A 17787-nucleotide genomic window follows, 5' to 3' on the forward strand; every position below is an offset into this window, starting at 1 on the left:
GATGACTTAATGCCAAAATAACTGAAGTGTTGCTGTATCATAATTATAATGTTTGATCCTAATTTATCTGGAAAATATGAAAATGTATTGCTAACAAAAAAATGCCAGACAGTTGTGCTAATTATGCATCCAATGCTTTGTAACATGTTATAATTACCTGTATCACCTAAATCTGATCTTCAGAAATTTAAGTTTATAAAAGACAAACTTAGTATTATTGATTAATTTGCCCAAACTAGGGAAACTTTCTGCTACTAGATACTGTAGATTGCCCAGATAATTTTTATGTGAACATACTTGTTCTGACAAAATTGTGAAACCCGTGTTTTAGGTATAGGATTCAAGCTCCTGTATTTGTAGGGAAGAGGGCTTAGACATAATTTCTTTAGATGTATGACTCTTTTGCTCAATAAACAGGTTTCAGTGATTGCAAGTTTAGTAGCTAGTGTAGTACTAACACAGATTGACTAGTATACAAATAGTTATTGACTGTTAAATGAAGAACACCATTGGTAATGTAGAACCACTTTGGAAATCTGCCTGAGGCCAAATTTTAAATAAAGCTGCCTTTAGATTTTATAGCATGCAGTGTTAACGATCTTATGAGTTTTTGTTGCCGTTTCTCTGCAGCAACTTTATCATTTTACTTACAGAAATTAATTTCTCAGTGATAAAAATTGCATGTATTTCATAGCAGTAAACATTTTGTTTCACTTACTCCTGTGCTCTAGAATTAAAAGATGAAGATGATGATGACGATTGTTTCATACTTGAGAAAGGAGCAAGAGGGAAAAGACCAATTTTCGAATGTTTTTGGAATGGACGACTAATACCATATACATCTGTTGAAGAGTAAGTTTTGATTTTTGCTGAAATTATATTGTTTTATAACCTAATTTTTTTACTAACTAATATTTTGTTCTGTTTAAGCTTTGACTGGTGTACTCCTCCTAAGAAGAGAGGGCTTGCACCAATTGAATGCTACAATAGAATATCTGGTGCATTATTTACTAATGACAGATTCCAGGTCAGCACAAATAAACTGACTTTTATGGATCTTGAGCTAAAATTGAAAGATAAGAACACCCTTTTTACAAGGATTTTAAATGGACAGGTATGATTTTAAATATCAAGTTTGAATATTTACAAATGTTCTATTTTATAAACAACAAAAGTCAGTAGTATAGATTTATATGACATTTTGCATACTTTTCATTTAATCAAAAGAGTTTATATAAATTGTCCTCATGAGCATTTATGTGTTCACGTTACTCAAATTTCAAACTGGTTAGACCATGTTTGGATAAAATTTACAGATCTTTATTATATCTTATTATCAAGACCTTGACATAGTAAACAAAAGCTACAGAAGCATATGCATTTAATGAGAGCATATAGTACAATTTAAAACAAGGGCTTTGTTTGTATATTAATAACCGAAATATATGATTTTAATCTAATCTTGAAGGTGAAGTTGTGGTAGAACAGTGAAATACTTTGGGCTAAAAGGTGATTTGAGATTGATCAGTATTAAAAGACATGCTTTGATTGATAAAACAAGAACGATAGATTTTTTTAAAAAGTTGAACTAGTGTACTAGTGTAGTTTTATTCTATCCAAATACCTCAGAAACTTTTACTTGATAAACTACTCTTTTAGTAGTTTAATGTTGAGGTGCCCAGAGACTGATGCATTTATTGTGAACCTAAAATTACAGGTTAGTAACTATAATACATAGCATACAGTATTTTTAATCGGTCATTTCTATAAGATGTTGAAATTCATTTGGCTCTTAATAAAAGATTCTTAATCATAGATTAAAATATTGATAAAGAATTATTCAGAGAAAAGTCTTACTAGTAGTTAGATATGATATACTTGGTATTAATTATCCAACATTTATTGAATAATTTGGATTTTCCAAAAGTTATCTACAATAGGTTAATTTTATTATTTTGTTACATTGTATTTTTAAAATATGTATTTATAATTTTGGGAAATTTCAAATACACAGAAAAGTTCAAAGAATATTATAATGAATACTCACATATTCCTCTTGTAGATTAACTGTCATCTTGCCATACCTGTCATATTGCCCTTTGACACATTAACGAATGTCTGGATTTGATTCATACATCTGATAATTTGCTTGATAATGAATCCTGAGACATCTTAACATTTTAGCTTAGAATCATATTAATCAGTCATACAAGGGCTATACATTGAAAAGCAGTATAAAAATTTGGTAGACGAAATGTCCCATTCCTAGTTAATAATTTTAATATCCTTGTCAAGTTTACAAAGTGACAACAAAAAGGAATCAGTATCTGGCAGCAGACTTAGGGTCAAATTTTCTTTGAAAAACTATGCCATTTTTGAGTCTTTACCGAGTACATGTATTTCTTATTCAAATAACTTTTTAAAGTCAATTTTTGTTTTTTGATGATTAAGATATGTGCCCCCTAACTGCAAGCTGTAAAAACTTTCACTGAAATCATTTTTAATTTTGCCCCATTTTCATTTGGAAATAGTATATTATGGTGTAAAGTCTGTAGAAAGAAATGAACTTCTGTAACTTTATACATTGTGTTCTGTGAAAGCATAAAATGTGGAGATGGTCTTCCTTACTCATCCTCCTAAAGACAGGCATTAAACAAATATAGAGCAGCTTATGTTTGAGTATACATCTCTATACTCTTTCAACAGGGTGAAGAGTGATTAGCAATAACATTTTCTTATGTATTATTAGAAAACAAGTCTTTATTTTATGATTTAATTTTTTGAATAAGTAATATGTATATGTATTATTAAAATGAAAAGTGTATTTTGCATAGCAGTGTTTCTCAACTTTTTATTTATTATCACCCTCATAAAGAATCTTTTTTAGCTTTTTCCCTAATTGCTCCCCATATGATATTTTAACATGGATATACCGTATATATGTTTATGTACTGTATGCATGTATAGTTGTTCTTGATACATAAAAAGAGATTTTTATTGCCCTGTTGAGAATGTGCGTGAGTCACAGTGAGAAGGTTTTCACTTAACCCTTTCTCATGGCCAGCTAGTCTTTTTCCTTTGCCACCACTGTTCATCATTTTTTGATGTATCCTAGGATTTAAAACAGGGAAGAAAAACTTTCTTGTTGATACTGACCATTGAAACCTTGGTTCCAAGGATGATAGCACAGAATTTCTTTCTTTAGTAATGGTTTTGTTAGAAATGTAAATTTGTATAGAAGAAAGATCCAGCAAAATATTTGTTTTTTTATTAGGTTTTCTGGTGGGCATATGGAAGGAATAACGGAATGAATGACCAGTGTCAATGGTTATATTTGTTTACTGTATTTCATAGAACATTTTAAAATTTTACAGGAGCAGCGAATGAAAATTGACAGAGAATTTGCTTTATGGCTGAAGGACTGTCATGAAAAATATGACAAACAAATAAAATTTACACTTTTTAAAGGAATAATTACACGTTCTGATCTTCCTTCTAAAAAGCAGGGCCCCTGGGCCACATACTCAGCAATAGAATGGGATGGAAAAATATACAAAGCGGGACAGCTGGTAGGTTTAACTCATCTTTAGATTCAATTTTTAGTATAATTTGATATTAAATGTATCAGAATTTAACAGCAGCCAAAAATAATGCGTGTATTGGTTCCTCAGGTGTCAGGAAAAAATGAAAAGGCTAGTGATTTTAATTAGATAATTTAGTATGGCATTTTTTAAAAAAACTTGTTTGTTGCCTAAGGCTCAGTTAGCAAGGCTTTTTATTGTTTCTTGCAATAAACTTTACTCAAGTAGAGATTCTCAGTTTTTTTTAATGTGATATGAAGTGATAATTTTTTAACAGATTTTTATGGAGTACCTGCTTACAAGTTACTGTGCTTATTGACTACACTAAGAAGAATGCAGAGATCTAGGAGATTTGCTTTGTCCTTAGGGATATTACAGCCTAAAAACAGAAAACATAAATAGAAATAATAATAGGTAAGAAGGGGTAAGTGCTGTGAAAAGAGGATGAATAGTGCTTTGGCAGTTTAGGAGGAGAGAATTTTCTGACTAGCTGGGCCTAGGAGAAGAGAGTAAATCATGAAATTCCTTGGGTAAGAAAGGGCATTTCTGTGGACCTTGAAAGAGGTAGAGGCTCAGGTTTACACAGATTATTGCAAAGTAGAAGGGTATCCATTCTCTCCATAATTCTGAGAGTCATTTTCATATATTTAAAGCTTCAGAATTAGATGCAGTTACCTAGAAGAAATGAGTGCAGCTAGAGCCTTGCTTTTCCAGCATTTAGGGTTAGAATAAATCCCTTGCACTGGCAAAGGAGAATGAAAGGGCTAGCTGGTGAGATAGAAGGAAACTAGGGAAATATGGTATTCCTGAAATCAAGTGAAGAGTTACAAGAAGGAGGGAGCAATTAGTTTTGTTAAATTCTGTTTGGTGGTTAGGTAAAAAATGCTTTCTCAGAGAAGATAATCTGAGCAGAGACAAAGACATAGATAAGTTCAGGGAAGCAGCAGGTAGTAGAATTGGGTTGTCTTGCAACCCGTTATGTGTATGTGAAGAGAAATAATTTAGAAACGAGGCTGGAAAGGTAGATTGGATGTAAACTCTTGTAGTCTGTAGTCCTTTCCAAATTTCTGAATTGGGCTAGTGGATATTACCATTTTTTCCTAGCCATGTTAGGAAAAGAAATATAGGCAAGTTTTGAGCTAATTTTTCAAGGAAATAGCTTTCCAGAGTTTGTAAGTCACTGTTTATAGTCCGAAAGCAATATTTCATGGAGGAAAAGGTTTGCGGTATTTTGGCATTCATAATAATTTACTTGGAAGAAGTTATGAACCTTTTAAACACATGCATAGCTATGACGTTTTTGTATGGAGAAATTGCTGTATCTTTACAAAGATATGTTAGGAACAAGTGGAAAACTTCACAAATACAACTTTATTAGAATATTAGAATACTTTTTTCATTAATTTTTCTAATGATAATGAATTTTCTTTGTATAAAATGGTTCTGTTAAATAATATTAAACCTATTTTTGTTAGTATATATTAATATTGAAGCCTTTTTTCAAAACTAAAACATTAGGTCAAGACAGTCAAGACACTTCCTCTCTATTATGGAAGCATAGAAAAGTTTTTTCTTTATGGTGATCATGATGGAGAAGTATATGCTACAGGAGGAGAAGTTCAAATTGCAATGGTAAGACAAAGTAATAAAAAATATTTATTGAAAGTTGTTGGTACTACTTATTTTTGCTTAAATGTAGAAATAAAGATACAGTACTTTGCTTGAATTTGGTGTTTCCTTTGGATAATGTTAGCGTGAATTTTTATGTTTTATATATGGTGTTTTTAGTCATCTATAGAACTCAACATTTGTATGCTCTGTATTTAACAAACACACATGTTATTGCTAGTTATCACAATAATTTTGTAAACTGCACATTTAATACAAAGCCTACAGACCAGTAAACAATGGAGCCAGAATTCTATCTTAAGAATGAATGATTCTAAAACTGGAGTGGGTTTTTCTCTACTCCATTCTGCTAATATTTAAATGGTATTTAATTAGGCTTAAGGAAGTGCCATAAAAAATGGAAATAAACCTTGAGGTCTAATATCATAGCTGATATAATTTATATACTTAATTAGATAAAATATATTTCTTTGAAAGAAATGTTTTTTATTGCAACTAAATTTGAGTAGTTTTCTTTGAAAGACTGGTATAAATTTATTTATTTAGGAACCTCGAGCACTGTATGATGAAACAAGAACTGTACCAATTGCAAAGCTGGATAGGACAGTTGCTGAGAAAGCTGTAAAAAAATATGTAGAAGATGAAATGGCAAGGTAATTTGCATTTCAAGATGCATGATAAAAATAAGAAAAATCAAGTGATTATTAGTAATGCTTTTAACTGTTCTTGAGTGTGTTGTTATAGTCTAGTACGACATTTGTAGTCTAGATGTATATATGTGACAAACCAGAAAGCTTGTAAGCTGTAGTTATAAAAACAGAAATGCTATATTTGTTTTACAGAAAAAGGAGAACATTTTATATATTTAAAGTGTCACTGTTACAGGCACTATGATTATGTTAAAAAATTAACTTTGGTCTACAACTAGAAGAAATTTGTAGCAACTGTTGAAAGGTAAAGATTAGTACAAAAGAAAAAAAAGGAAATAGAAAAACAGAACTCTACTTGTGACTCTTGTTTAGCTAATGATGCAGTCATTTTGATTCTTATTGTATCTCACTGATAATTCTTAGAGTTTATCATATCTCCAAAGAGTAACTTACACTATAAATGAGTAGAAAAAATCATGAAAAATTGACATTTCCTAACTCTTAATACCAAGAAGTTTTGCCTGACTTTTTCAGTAGCCACAGTGATAGTTAAGGAGGAGAAAACTTTGAGATTATTAGTCATGTAGAATTTCAGATTTAGCCTTTTAAAATATATGATAAATAAGTATTAAAGTTTCTAGTAACTTCTGTTTTTCTAATTAAGGTCAAATTAACAGAGTTCATGAAACATTAATATGCTGCTTTCCTATTAGGCTCCCTGATAGATTGTCAGTAACTTGGCCTGAAGGAGATGAATTATTGCCAAATGAGATTAGACCTGCTGGAACCCCCATTGGTATGTTTTTGGTTTTTTTGCTTAATACTTTTTTTCTTGTGTCTTACGTTTCCAATATGTAAAAGACCATGAAAAATTAAAATGCAGTGTGAAGACCTAGCAGATTGATCATATTCTTTGGGTATAACTAAGATGTTCTTACTTTTGGACTAATAGGTGCATTAAGAATTGAAATACTGAATAAAAAAGGAGAAGCAATGCAAAAACTTCCAGGACCAAGTCATGGAGGGTCAAAGAAACTCCTCGTTGAGCTCAAAGTTATATTACACTGTAAGTGTAGAAACTAATTTGGATTACCGATCTGTAAACGTGTAATACCGATTTTAATATCATCATATAATGGATGAGCTAGCAATCTGATATACACATTGGATTTGATTAAAGTTAATTTCAGTTGTATTATGAATAATTCGAGTTTTTTAATCAATAATTTTGAGCTTTTTAAAAACACTTTATTCTAAATTTTCCATGTAGGTAACTGGACTGAAATAAAGATATGCTGTATATGTACATAGGAATTTAGATAATCTTTTAAGATCCCTTCTAAGTAGAAGATTCTGTGACTCTGTGGGCCAAAAGTAATTGATTCACATAATAAGCCTGATCCACTCTTTGGTAAAGAGGAAAGAACTGGATATTACTGTTCATCTTGTATTTCTCTAAGTTGAATCACCTTGTTTCTTAACTTTTTTATCTATTGTTTTTATCTTGACTGTGTAAAAGTATTTTCACTTCATACTTTAAATAATCTGTTTTATCATTATATACTTTTGTGTCTGGTGCATGGATTTTGAAGATACACTATTATTCAGTGTGTTTATTTACAACATTTAAAAACTAGTCAATGAAGGTATATACTTTTATTATATAAATATCTTATTAGAGCTCTCAGCAGCACTGAACAGTTTGACTAATGCATTTTACTAAACTATTCCTACTTTTGGCCTCTGACACCCTATATTTCACCAACTCTTTGTTTTTTTGTTTGGGGTTTTTTTGTTTGTTTTTGTGATGGGAAACAACATACATTTGTTATCTTAGAGTTCTCTAGGTCATACATCCCAGATGGGTTTCACTGGGCTAAAATCATTGTCAGCAAGATTGTATTCCTTTTGGAGGCTCTAGAGCAGCCTTGCCTTCTCTACCTTTTAAAAGCCGTCCACATTCCTTGGCTTGTGGTCCTTTCCTGCATTTCCAAAGCCAGAAATGTAGCATCTTCCAATCTCTCTGGAACTCTGGCTATCCTGTCTCCCTATTACTTTTTTAAAAAGTAGTTTTTTAGTTAAAAAAAAAAAATTTATTGTAGTAAATGAATATAAAGATGTATAATTTATACTTAACCATTTTTAGTTTTAATTTTTAAATTTATTATTATTTTTTTTTTATGGGGACATTGGTTACTGAAATCCAGTAAGTTTCAGTTGTACAATTTAACAGTCAGGCATATATATATTGTATTGTGTGTTCACTGCCCATAATTAGATTTCTTTCTGTCACCACATATTTGACCCCTTTTACTCCATTACCACCCATCTTCCCCCTACCCTCTGATAACCACTAGTCTATTGTCCATGTCCATGAGTCTGTTTGTTTGCTCTGTTTGTTTGTTGCTTTTAGGTTTATATGCCACATATAAGTGATATCATGTGGTTTTCAACTTTTTCTGTCTGACTTATTTTGCTTAGCATGATTACCTCAAGGTCCATCCATGTTGTTGTAAATGGCAATATTTCATCTCTTATGGCTGTGTAATATTCCATCGTATATAAGTACCGCAGCTTCATCCAGTCATCTGTTGTAGGACACTTCGGTTGCTTCTATGTCCTGGCCACCATGAATAATGCTGCTATGAACATCGGTGTGCAAATGTCTTTTTGGATATGGGTTTTCGGGTTTTAGGGAGTAAATACCCAGTAGAGAGATTGCTGGGTCATATGGTAGATCAATTCTTAGTTTTTTGAGGAACCTCCATATTGTTTTCCATAGTGGCTGTACCAATTCGCAGTCCCACCAGCAGTGTATGAGGGTTCCTTTTTCTCTGCATCCTCTCAAACATTTGTTATTACTTGTCCTATTGATGACAGCTATTCTAACAGGTGTGGTTTTGATTTGCATTTCCCTAATAGCTAGCAGTGTAGTATCTTTTCATGTGTTTGTTGGCCATTTGTATATCTTCTTGGGAGAAGTGTCTGTTTATGTCCTCTTCTCAGTTTGTAATTGGCTCATTTGTTTTTTGTTATTATTGAGTTGTATGAGTTCTTTCTATATTTTGGATATTAAGCTCTTATCAGAGACGTTGCTTGCAATTAATATATTCTCCCATTCAGATGGTTGGCTCTTTATCTTGTTGATGGTTTCATTCGCTGAGCAGAAGCTTTTTAGTTTGATGTAGTCCCATTCATGTATTTTAGCTTTTACTTTCCTTGCCTTTGAAGTCAAATTCATAAAATCCTTTTGAAGTCCAATGTCCATGAGTTTAGTTCCTGTGTTCTCTTCTATGCAATTTATTGTTTCAGGTCTTACATTCAGTATCACTTTGAGTTAATTTTGGTTTGTGGTGATAGACAACAGTCTAAACTTCATTCTTTCACAGATAGTTTTCCAGGTTTTTCTCAGCACTGTTTATTGAAGATACTTTCCTTTCTCCACTGTATGTTTTTGACTCTTTTGTCAAAAATAATTTGCCCATATGAATATGCGTTTATTTCTGGACTCTCGATTCTCTTCTGCTCAGCTGTGTGTCTGTTTTTCTGCCAATATGCCATTTTGTTATTATTGCTTTGTAGTATAATTTGAAGTCGGGAAGAATGACGCCACCAGCCTTGTTCCTTTTTCTCAGGATGGCTTTGGGAATTCGAGATCTTTCGTACTTCTGTACAAATCTGAAGATTTTTTTGTTCTATTACTTTAAAAAATACTGATGGGATTTTGATGGGGATTGCATTAAATCTTTATAATGCTTTAGGTAATAAGATCATTTTAACTATGTTGACTCTTCCAGTCCATGAACACGGACTATCTTTCCATTTCTTTGTATATTCTTTGATTTCTTTTAATAGGGTCTTCTAGCTTTCATTATATAGGTCCTTCACATGTTTCATTAGATTTATTCCTAGGTATTTTATTCTTTTTGTTGCAATTGCAAAAAGAATTATTTTTTCTACTTTTTTTCTGACAGTTCATTATTGGAGTATAGGAACAGTGTGGATTTTTAAACATTAATTTTGTATCCAGAAACTTAACTGTATTTGCTTATTGTTTGTATTAGTGTGGAGTCTTCAGGGTTTTCTTCATAAAGAATCATGTCATCCGCAAATAGTGACAGTTTGACTTTCATTTCTTATTTGAATGCCTTTTATATCTTTCCCTTGCCTGATTGCACTTGCTGGGACCTCCAATGTTATATTGAATAACATTGGCAATAGTGGACAACCTCGCCTTGTTCTTGATCTTAGAGGGAAGGTTTTTCGTTTTTCACCATTAAGTATAAAGTTGTCCGAGAGTTTGTCATAGATGGTCTTTATTATGTTAAGGCACTTTCCTTCTATATCGATTTTGTGAAGTATTTTGATCATAAATGGATGCTGTATCTTGTCGAAGGCTTTTTCTGCATCTATTGATATGATCATATGGTTATTTTTTAATTTGTTTATGCGATGTATCACATTAATCGATTTGCATACGTCGAACCATCCCTGTGCGCCTGGGATGAAGCCCACTTGATCGTGGTGTATAATCTTTTTAACATGTTGCTGCATTCGGTTTGCTAGTATCTTATTTAGGATATTCGCATCTGTGTTCATGAGAGGTATTGGTCTATAGTTTGTGTGTGTGTGTGTGTGTGTGTGTGTGTGTGATTTTTACCAGATTTTATCAGAGTAATATTGGCCGCATAAAATGAGTTAAGAAGTATTGTCTCTTCTTGATTTTTTGGAAAAGTTTGAGGAGAATAGGTATTAAGTCTTCTTTGAATGTTTGATAGAATTCACTAGCGAGGCCATCTGGTCCTGGACTTTTACTTTTTGGTAGGTTTTTGATGATTGTTTCCATTTGCATATTGCTGATCCATCTATTTAGATTTTCCAGCTCTTCTTGATTCAGTGTAGGAAGGTTGTATCTTTCTAAGTACTTGCCCATTTCTTCTAGGTTATTAAATCTGACGTTATATACTTTTTCATAGTACTCTTGTATGATTGATTGTATTTCTGCAGTGTCTGTTGTAATTCCTCCTCTTTCATTCCTGATATTGTTTGTGTCCTTTCTCTGTTTTCTTTAGTGAGTATAGCCCAGAGTTTGTCGATTTTATTAACCTTCTCAAAGAACCAATTCTTTCTTGCATTTATGTTTTCTTTTGTTTTTTTGTTTGTTTGTTTTCAATTTCATTTATTTCTGCTCTAATTTTGATGATTTCTTTCCTTCTGCTGACTTTAGGCTTCATTTGTTCTTCCTTTTCTAGTTTTTTAAGATGAAGCGTTAGGTGGTTTATTTGGGCTCGTTCTTGTTTTTGGAGATAGGCCTGTAATGATATGAACTTTCCTCTTATTACCACTTTTGCCATGTCTCAAAAGTTTTGATATGTTGTACTATCATTATCATTTGTTTCTATGTATCTCTTTTTATTTCTTCTCTGACCCAGTTGTTCTTCAGTAACATGTTGTTTAATCTCCATGTATCGTGGTTCTTCCTGCTTTCTTTTTACAGTTCATCTCCAGCATTATGATCACAGAATATAGTTGGTATGATTTCAACCCTCTTATATTTGTTGAGGCTATCTCTTGTGTCCCAGTATGTGGTCAATCCTTGAGAATGTTCCATGTGCACTAGAGAAAAATGTATAAGCAGCTATTTTGGGATAAAGACTGTAGATGTCAATTATGTCTAGTTTGTCTAATGTATCATTCAAGGATGTTATTTCCTTATTGATTTTCTGTTTGTATGGTCTGCCCATATCTGACAGTGGGGCATTTAGGTCCCCTACTGTGATAGTGTTTTGGTCTATTTTTTGCTTTAGTTCTGTTAGTAATTGCTTTACATATTTTGGTGCTCCCTGATTGGGAGCATAGATATTAATAAATGTTATGTTTTCTTGGTTCATGATCTTCTTTATCATTATAAAGTGCCTCTCAGTATCTTTCTTTACCTTTTTTTATTTTGAAGTCTATTTTGTTCGATATTAGTACTACTACTCCCACTTTTCTCTGAATGCCATTTGCTTGATATATTTCCACCCTTTCACTTTGAGTCTTTATTTGTCTTTGGAACTGAGATGTGTCTCCTGAAGGCAGCATATAGTTGGGTTTTATTTTTTGATCCAATCTGCAGCTCTTTGCCTTTTTATTGGTAAGTTCAGTCCATTTACATTTAGGGTGATTATTGAAATATGTGGTTTTCCTATAGTCATTTTTTTTTTCCTGGTAGCTCTATGTTTCCATTGCTTCCTTGTCCTTGTGTGTGTTTGTTTTTTTAATTCTGGTTGGGTTGTGTGGATTTTCCTTCTAGTCCTTCTTGTTTTATGTTACACACTTCTGAATCTTTGGCATATGAATATGTAAAGGGTATTTATCTATATCCATTTTCTTCTGTGTGTGCCTTATCTCCATTCCCATTTGAGAATTTGGATCTTTCAGTCCTTTTCTGTTGTTATTGTCTTAATATGTATGTCCCTATATGCTGAATATTCATTACTCTCTTGCAATAGTAAATGTCTTCTTATTGTTTAAGCTTATAATGCCCTGTTCTTAGTAAGGGTTTCACTCCTCTGCTTCTGCCTGCCTGCTAGTCTCCTTACTCATAGTTTTGTTTTGTTTTGTTTTGTTTTTGTCATTTTATTTTAGGTGAGCTGACCCTTTTCAGTATTTCCTATAATACAGGCCTTGTAGTGGAGAATTCCCTCATATTTTACATATCTGGAAAGGTCTTTATTTCTCCTTCATATCTAAAGGAGAGCTTAGCTGGATACATTATTTTAGGCTGGTAGTTCCTTTCATTTAATAGTTTGAATATTTGATTCCACCCCTTTCTTGCTTGTAAGGTTTGTACTGAGAAGTCCGACAATAACCGAATGAGTTTTTCTTTATAGATTACCGTTGTTTTTTCCCTGTTTGCCTGAGAATTCTTTTTTGTCATTGATTTTTGATAATTTTAATAGTGTGTCTTGGTGAAGGCCTTTTTTGGTTGAGATAACTGGAAGTTCTGTTGACTTCTTGAATTCCAACTCCAGCACATTTCTTAGATTTGGGAAATTCTTGTCTACTATTTGTCTGAAAATGCTTTCTAATCCCTGCTCATTTTCCTCCCTTTCGAGAGTGCTCATTATTTTTATGTTTCTTCTGATGGTATCAGCTAGTTCTTGTATTTCTTTTACATTATTATTCATTCTTCAGTTTCTCTTTTCTTCCTTCTGATTTATTTCTAGATTTCTGTCTTCAGTATCACTAATCCTTTTCTGCATTTAGTGGACTCTGTTTCTCAAGGTTACTATTTGATTTTTCATCTCTTAATGTGTTCTTCATCTCCAGAAGTTCTGTTTGGTTCTTTAGAATTTCAGTTTTCTTGCTAAAAAACTCATTTTGCTAATTTAGTTGTTTTTCCAATTCCTGGAATTGTTGATATGAATTATTTTGGATCTCATTGAGTTTTATCAGAAGTACCATCCTGAATTCTCTGTCATTTAAGTTGCATATTTCTATATCTTTAAGCTTATTTTCTGGAGATTTTTCTCTTTCTTTTTGAGCTGTTCACAATGTTTAGTGGACTGTTTCTCTGCCTGGGCATTAATGGAAGTATATCTTGCTTCCCGCCCTTGCCTCTCCCCCCACCCCCCCTGCCGAAAGATTCATTATATAAAGGTCTCTTTTTAGGCTGTTGCTAAGAAGGCGTAAAAAGTTACCAGTACATGGTGTCTAAGTTTCTTGGATCCCTGCTTTATATAAAGCCTTAATAACTTTTTTTTCTTTTAAATATTCAGTCATGCTCGCTACACTCAGTCTCAGTCCTTGTCAGTGTTAGCAACAAGAGCTGTGGTAACTCTTATTCACAGGTCCTTCACTCAGATGTGCTTGTGTGCAGGTTTAGTGTTAATTATTGAGTTTTAGATGTTCAGCTTATTGTTATTTCAAGGGGAGAGATCTAGGGACATCTCTCACTCTGTCATGCTTTCAACGTAACTCACACTTAACCATTTTTAAATGTACAGTTTAATAGCATTGAGTTTATTCACATTGTTGTGCAACCATTGCCACCATCTATCTCCAGAACTTTTTCATTATCCCACTTGTAGTAACAACTCCCCATTACTCCCTTCCCTCATCCTCTGTTCTGCTTTCTGTCTCTGTGAATTTGAGTATTTTTAGGTATCTCATATAAGTGGAATCATGTATTTAAGATGAAATGATATTCCATTGTATGTATATAACACATTTTGTCTATCCATTCATTTATCATTTGACACTTAGGTCCTTCCACATTTTAGCTATCATGAATAATACTGCTGTGAACATTGGTGTACAAATATCTGTTTGAGTCCCTGATTTCACTACTTTTGGAGATGTACTCAGATGTTGAATTGCTGGATCATATGGTAATTCTATGTGTACCTTTTTGAGGAACTGACATACTGTCCTCCACAGTAACTGTACCATTTTACATTCCTATCAGCAATACACAGGGTTCCAACATCTCCACATCCTTGCCAACCCATGTTATTTTCTGTTTTTGTTGTTGTTGTTGTTTTTTAATAAAAGTTATCCTAATTGGTGTTTAGTAGTATCTAATCGTGGTTTTGATTTTCATTTTCCTAATAATTAGCATATTTGAGTATCTTGTGCTCTTTGGCCATTTCTGTATCTTTGGAGAAATGTCTATTCTTTTGCTCATTTTATAATCAACTTTGTTGTTTCTGTTAAGTTGTAGGAGTTCTTTATATGTTTTAAGTAATTCTTATCAGATACGTGATTTGCAAATATTTTCTTCCACCATGTGGGTTGCCTTTTCACCCCATTTATGGTGTCCTTTGATGCAGAAAAGTTTTTAATTTTGATATAGTTCAGTTTGTCTACTTTTGCTTTTGTTGCCTGCACTTTTGGTGTCATATCCAAGAAGTCATTTCTAAATCCAATGTCATGAGTTTCTCTTGAATGTTTATTTCTAAGAGTTTTGCAGTTTTATCTTTTACATTTAGTTATTTGATCCATTTTTGAGTTAACTTTTATATAGGTTAACTTTTTTTGTATATGGTTAACTTCTTTTGCATGGGAATATTCTGTTTTCTCAGCATCATTTGTCAAAAAGACTATCCTTTTCCCAATGAATGGTTTTGGTATCTTTGTGAAAAACGTTTGACTGTCTATACCTGGGTTTCTTCTTGAGCTCTCTGTTATCTTCTGTTGGATTATATGTCTGCCCTTATGAGAGTACCACACTGTTGGGTTTTTTCATTGATTTTTAATTTTTAATTGATGTACAGTATCCTATTAGTTTCAGGTATACATCATAAATGATTTGATATTTATGTACATTATGAAATGATCCCTACGATAAATCTGGTTACCATCTGTCATACAAAGTTGTTAGAATATAATTGATTATTCTCTATGCTATATGCTATATCCTATGACTTTTTACTAAAATTATTGGGGTGACATTTTTTGATAAAATCATATAGGTTTCAAATCTACAGTTCAGTAATATGTCATATGTATATTGCATTGTGTGTTCACCACCCAAAGTTAAATTTCCAAACTTATTTTCTGATTGGAAGTTTGTGCTTCACTTAATACCCTTAACCTATTTCGCTTACCCTCCAACCCTTCTCCTCTTGGTAATGACCAAGTTTATTTCTTGTATCTACGAGTCTGTTTCTATTTTGTTGTGTTTGTTCAGTTGTTTTGTTGTTTAGATTCCACATAATTCCACAAGTGACATTTAATGGTATCTGTCTTTATCTGACATATTTACTTAGCATATAGCTCCATCCATCTTGTTGCAAATGACTAAGTTTTATTTTTTTATGACTGAGTAAGTATCACACTGTTTAATGTGAGTCCTCTAATTTTGTTCTTCCTTTTCAAGATTGTTTTGGCTGTTTGTGTCCCATGAGAGTTCATAAATTCTTAGAATGGGTTTTCTATTTCTGCAAAATACAGCATTGGGGTTTTGATAGGGATTATATTGAATCTGCAGATCAGTTGAGTATTATTATTGTCTCAACAATCCATGAATATGATTTTGTATTCTGCAAATTTGCTGAATTTACTAGCTCTAACATGTTTTGATTGAATCTTTAGGGGTTTCTACATATAAGATCATGTCACCTATAAACAGATAATTTTACTTCTTTCTCGAATGGATTCTTTTCCTTCCTTATTTCTCTCCTTCTTGCCCTCCGTCCCATCATTCCTTCCCTTTTTTTTGCTTAAGAGCTCTGGCTAGTACTTCCAGTACTATGTTGAATAGAAGTCATGAAAGCAAACATCCTTGCCTTGTTCCTGATCTTAGAGGTAAAATTTTAAGTCTTTCATTGAGTATGATATTAGCTGTGGGCTTTCCATAGGTCCACAAGGCTTCACACATGATCTAGTCCTGTCTCCTTTTTCAGCTTCACTTTATTCCATTTTCATCCTCACTCCCCGTATAATCATATTCTTTTTGCTCTCATTCAAGTCCAGTTTTTCCACCTCTGAACCTTTGCATGTGTTTCTTCTGCCTAAAACTTTAAAACAAATTTTTGACAAGCTTTTTGTTTCTCAGGTTTCAGATTGTCATTTTCTCAGGGAGGCTTCTAGTAGTAATATTTTTCTATTACTTTTTTCAGTTTCGTATTTCCTGAAATTTATTTTTATAACTGGAAATTCTGTTATTAAATGTATCTTTGCTCTCTAGAACAAGGGTGACAAAGTATTTGTAAAGGATCAGGTAGTATGTAGTTAGGCTTTGAGGTGTCATAAGTTCTTTGTCACAGCTGCCTAACTGCCATTCTAGAATGAAAGCACCCATGGACAATAAAGTAGCTTATGGATCCCTTGCACTAGAAAATAGAACTCCATGAAAGCAAAGATATTGTTTATATTCTTCACTTCTTTTTAGTGCCTAGTATGTAGGAAGTAATTAATAAGTGTTGAATAAATACATAAAAATCAGAAAGTTGATCTTTTTTAGAGAACTTCTGATGGTGGTTTACCATTTAATTTCCGTGTAAACTAGTAATTGCAAATTAAAAGTAATTTTTTTTTATTATGAGTGAAACAGAAAAATGGAATTACATAATTGGCCCTGATATATATTGGTTAACCTAATTCAACAGTTGTTCAATATTTGGTTATACTCGCTTCATGTGTTTATTTTTTTTGTGGTTGTTGAATTGCAGGTGTGTGAATCTCTAAAAACATGTATATTTTCAATTTTGATATTCCTTGGTATTATCTAATACCTAATCCAACTTAAATTTCTATGATTTTCTAAACTGATCACCTTGTATGTTTTTTTTGTGTGTGATTAGGCACTATTATTATTACATAGTTATTATAGGTCTTTCTAAGTCTTTTTTCAGAGTAGAGCCTCCTCCTCCTTTTCCATGCCAGTAATTTATCAACAAAACCCAGTCACTTGTACTGTAGAGTGTTTCACATATTTCTGTTTACCTCTTTGGGATGTCATTGAACTTGTTCCACTATTTGTTCAGTATCCTGAAAACTGGAAGTTAGCCCTAAAAGTTTGACTTGATTTAGGTTCACTATGTTTTTCCTAAAGCAAGAATCATAGCTAATCTGTGTTTATTATGGTATTTTATCACAAGAGACATAATGTCTGATTGTCCTACTTTTCGTGATGATGGATCTTTGTATTCACTTGTCTGACATGATGATAAAGTTCTCCTTTTACTCATCAGTTAAAGATTTTTGCTTGAATTAGTTATTTGATATACAAAATGGTGATTTTACCCCACCCCAGGTTCTTTCATTCCTTCTTAATTTATGATCCACAATTCATCTGAGAAGAAATTTCTTTTGTCAGTTAGAGTTATTGGTTTACTCTGAAACACAGCTTTTATAGGAAAGGCAATATCATGGCTTAATTCTTTTTCTTTAATTGAAAATTACCAGTCAGTACAATAATGCTAGTGAGTGCTTTTTGG

At 32.5% G+C, this 17787-nt stretch overlaps 1 protein-coding gene across 1 annotated transcript in view; it reads left to right on the top strand.

Annotated features, from left to right (window-relative positions):
* SMCHD1 (structural maintenance of chromosomes flexible hinge domain containing 1) overlaps window positions 1-17787 on the top strand; it is a 140625-nt gene that overhangs the window by 41254 nt on the left and 81584 nt on the right. The window contains exons 11-17 of the mRNA XM_039845162.1: window positions 732-852; window positions 931-1114; window positions 3375-3569; window positions 5100-5213; window positions 5757-5863; window positions 6574-6656; window positions 6813-6926. Coding sequence (XP_039701096.1) covers window positions 732-852; window positions 931-1114; window positions 3375-3569; window positions 5100-5213; window positions 5757-5863; window positions 6574-6656; window positions 6813-6926 — 918 coding nt within the window. The remainder of the gene's footprint in view (window positions 1-731; window positions 853-930; window positions 1115-3374; window positions 3570-5099; window positions 5214-5756; window positions 5864-6573; window positions 6657-6812; window positions 6927-17787) is intronic.

Source organism: Pteropus medius, unplaced genomic scaffold (assembly GCF_902729225.1).
Source record: "Pteropus medius unplaced genomic scaffold, Ma_sr-lr_union100, whole genome shotgun sequence".
NCBI classification, from domain to species: Eukaryota; Metazoa; Chordata; class Mammalia; order Chiroptera; family Pteropodidae; genus Pteropus; species Pteropus medius.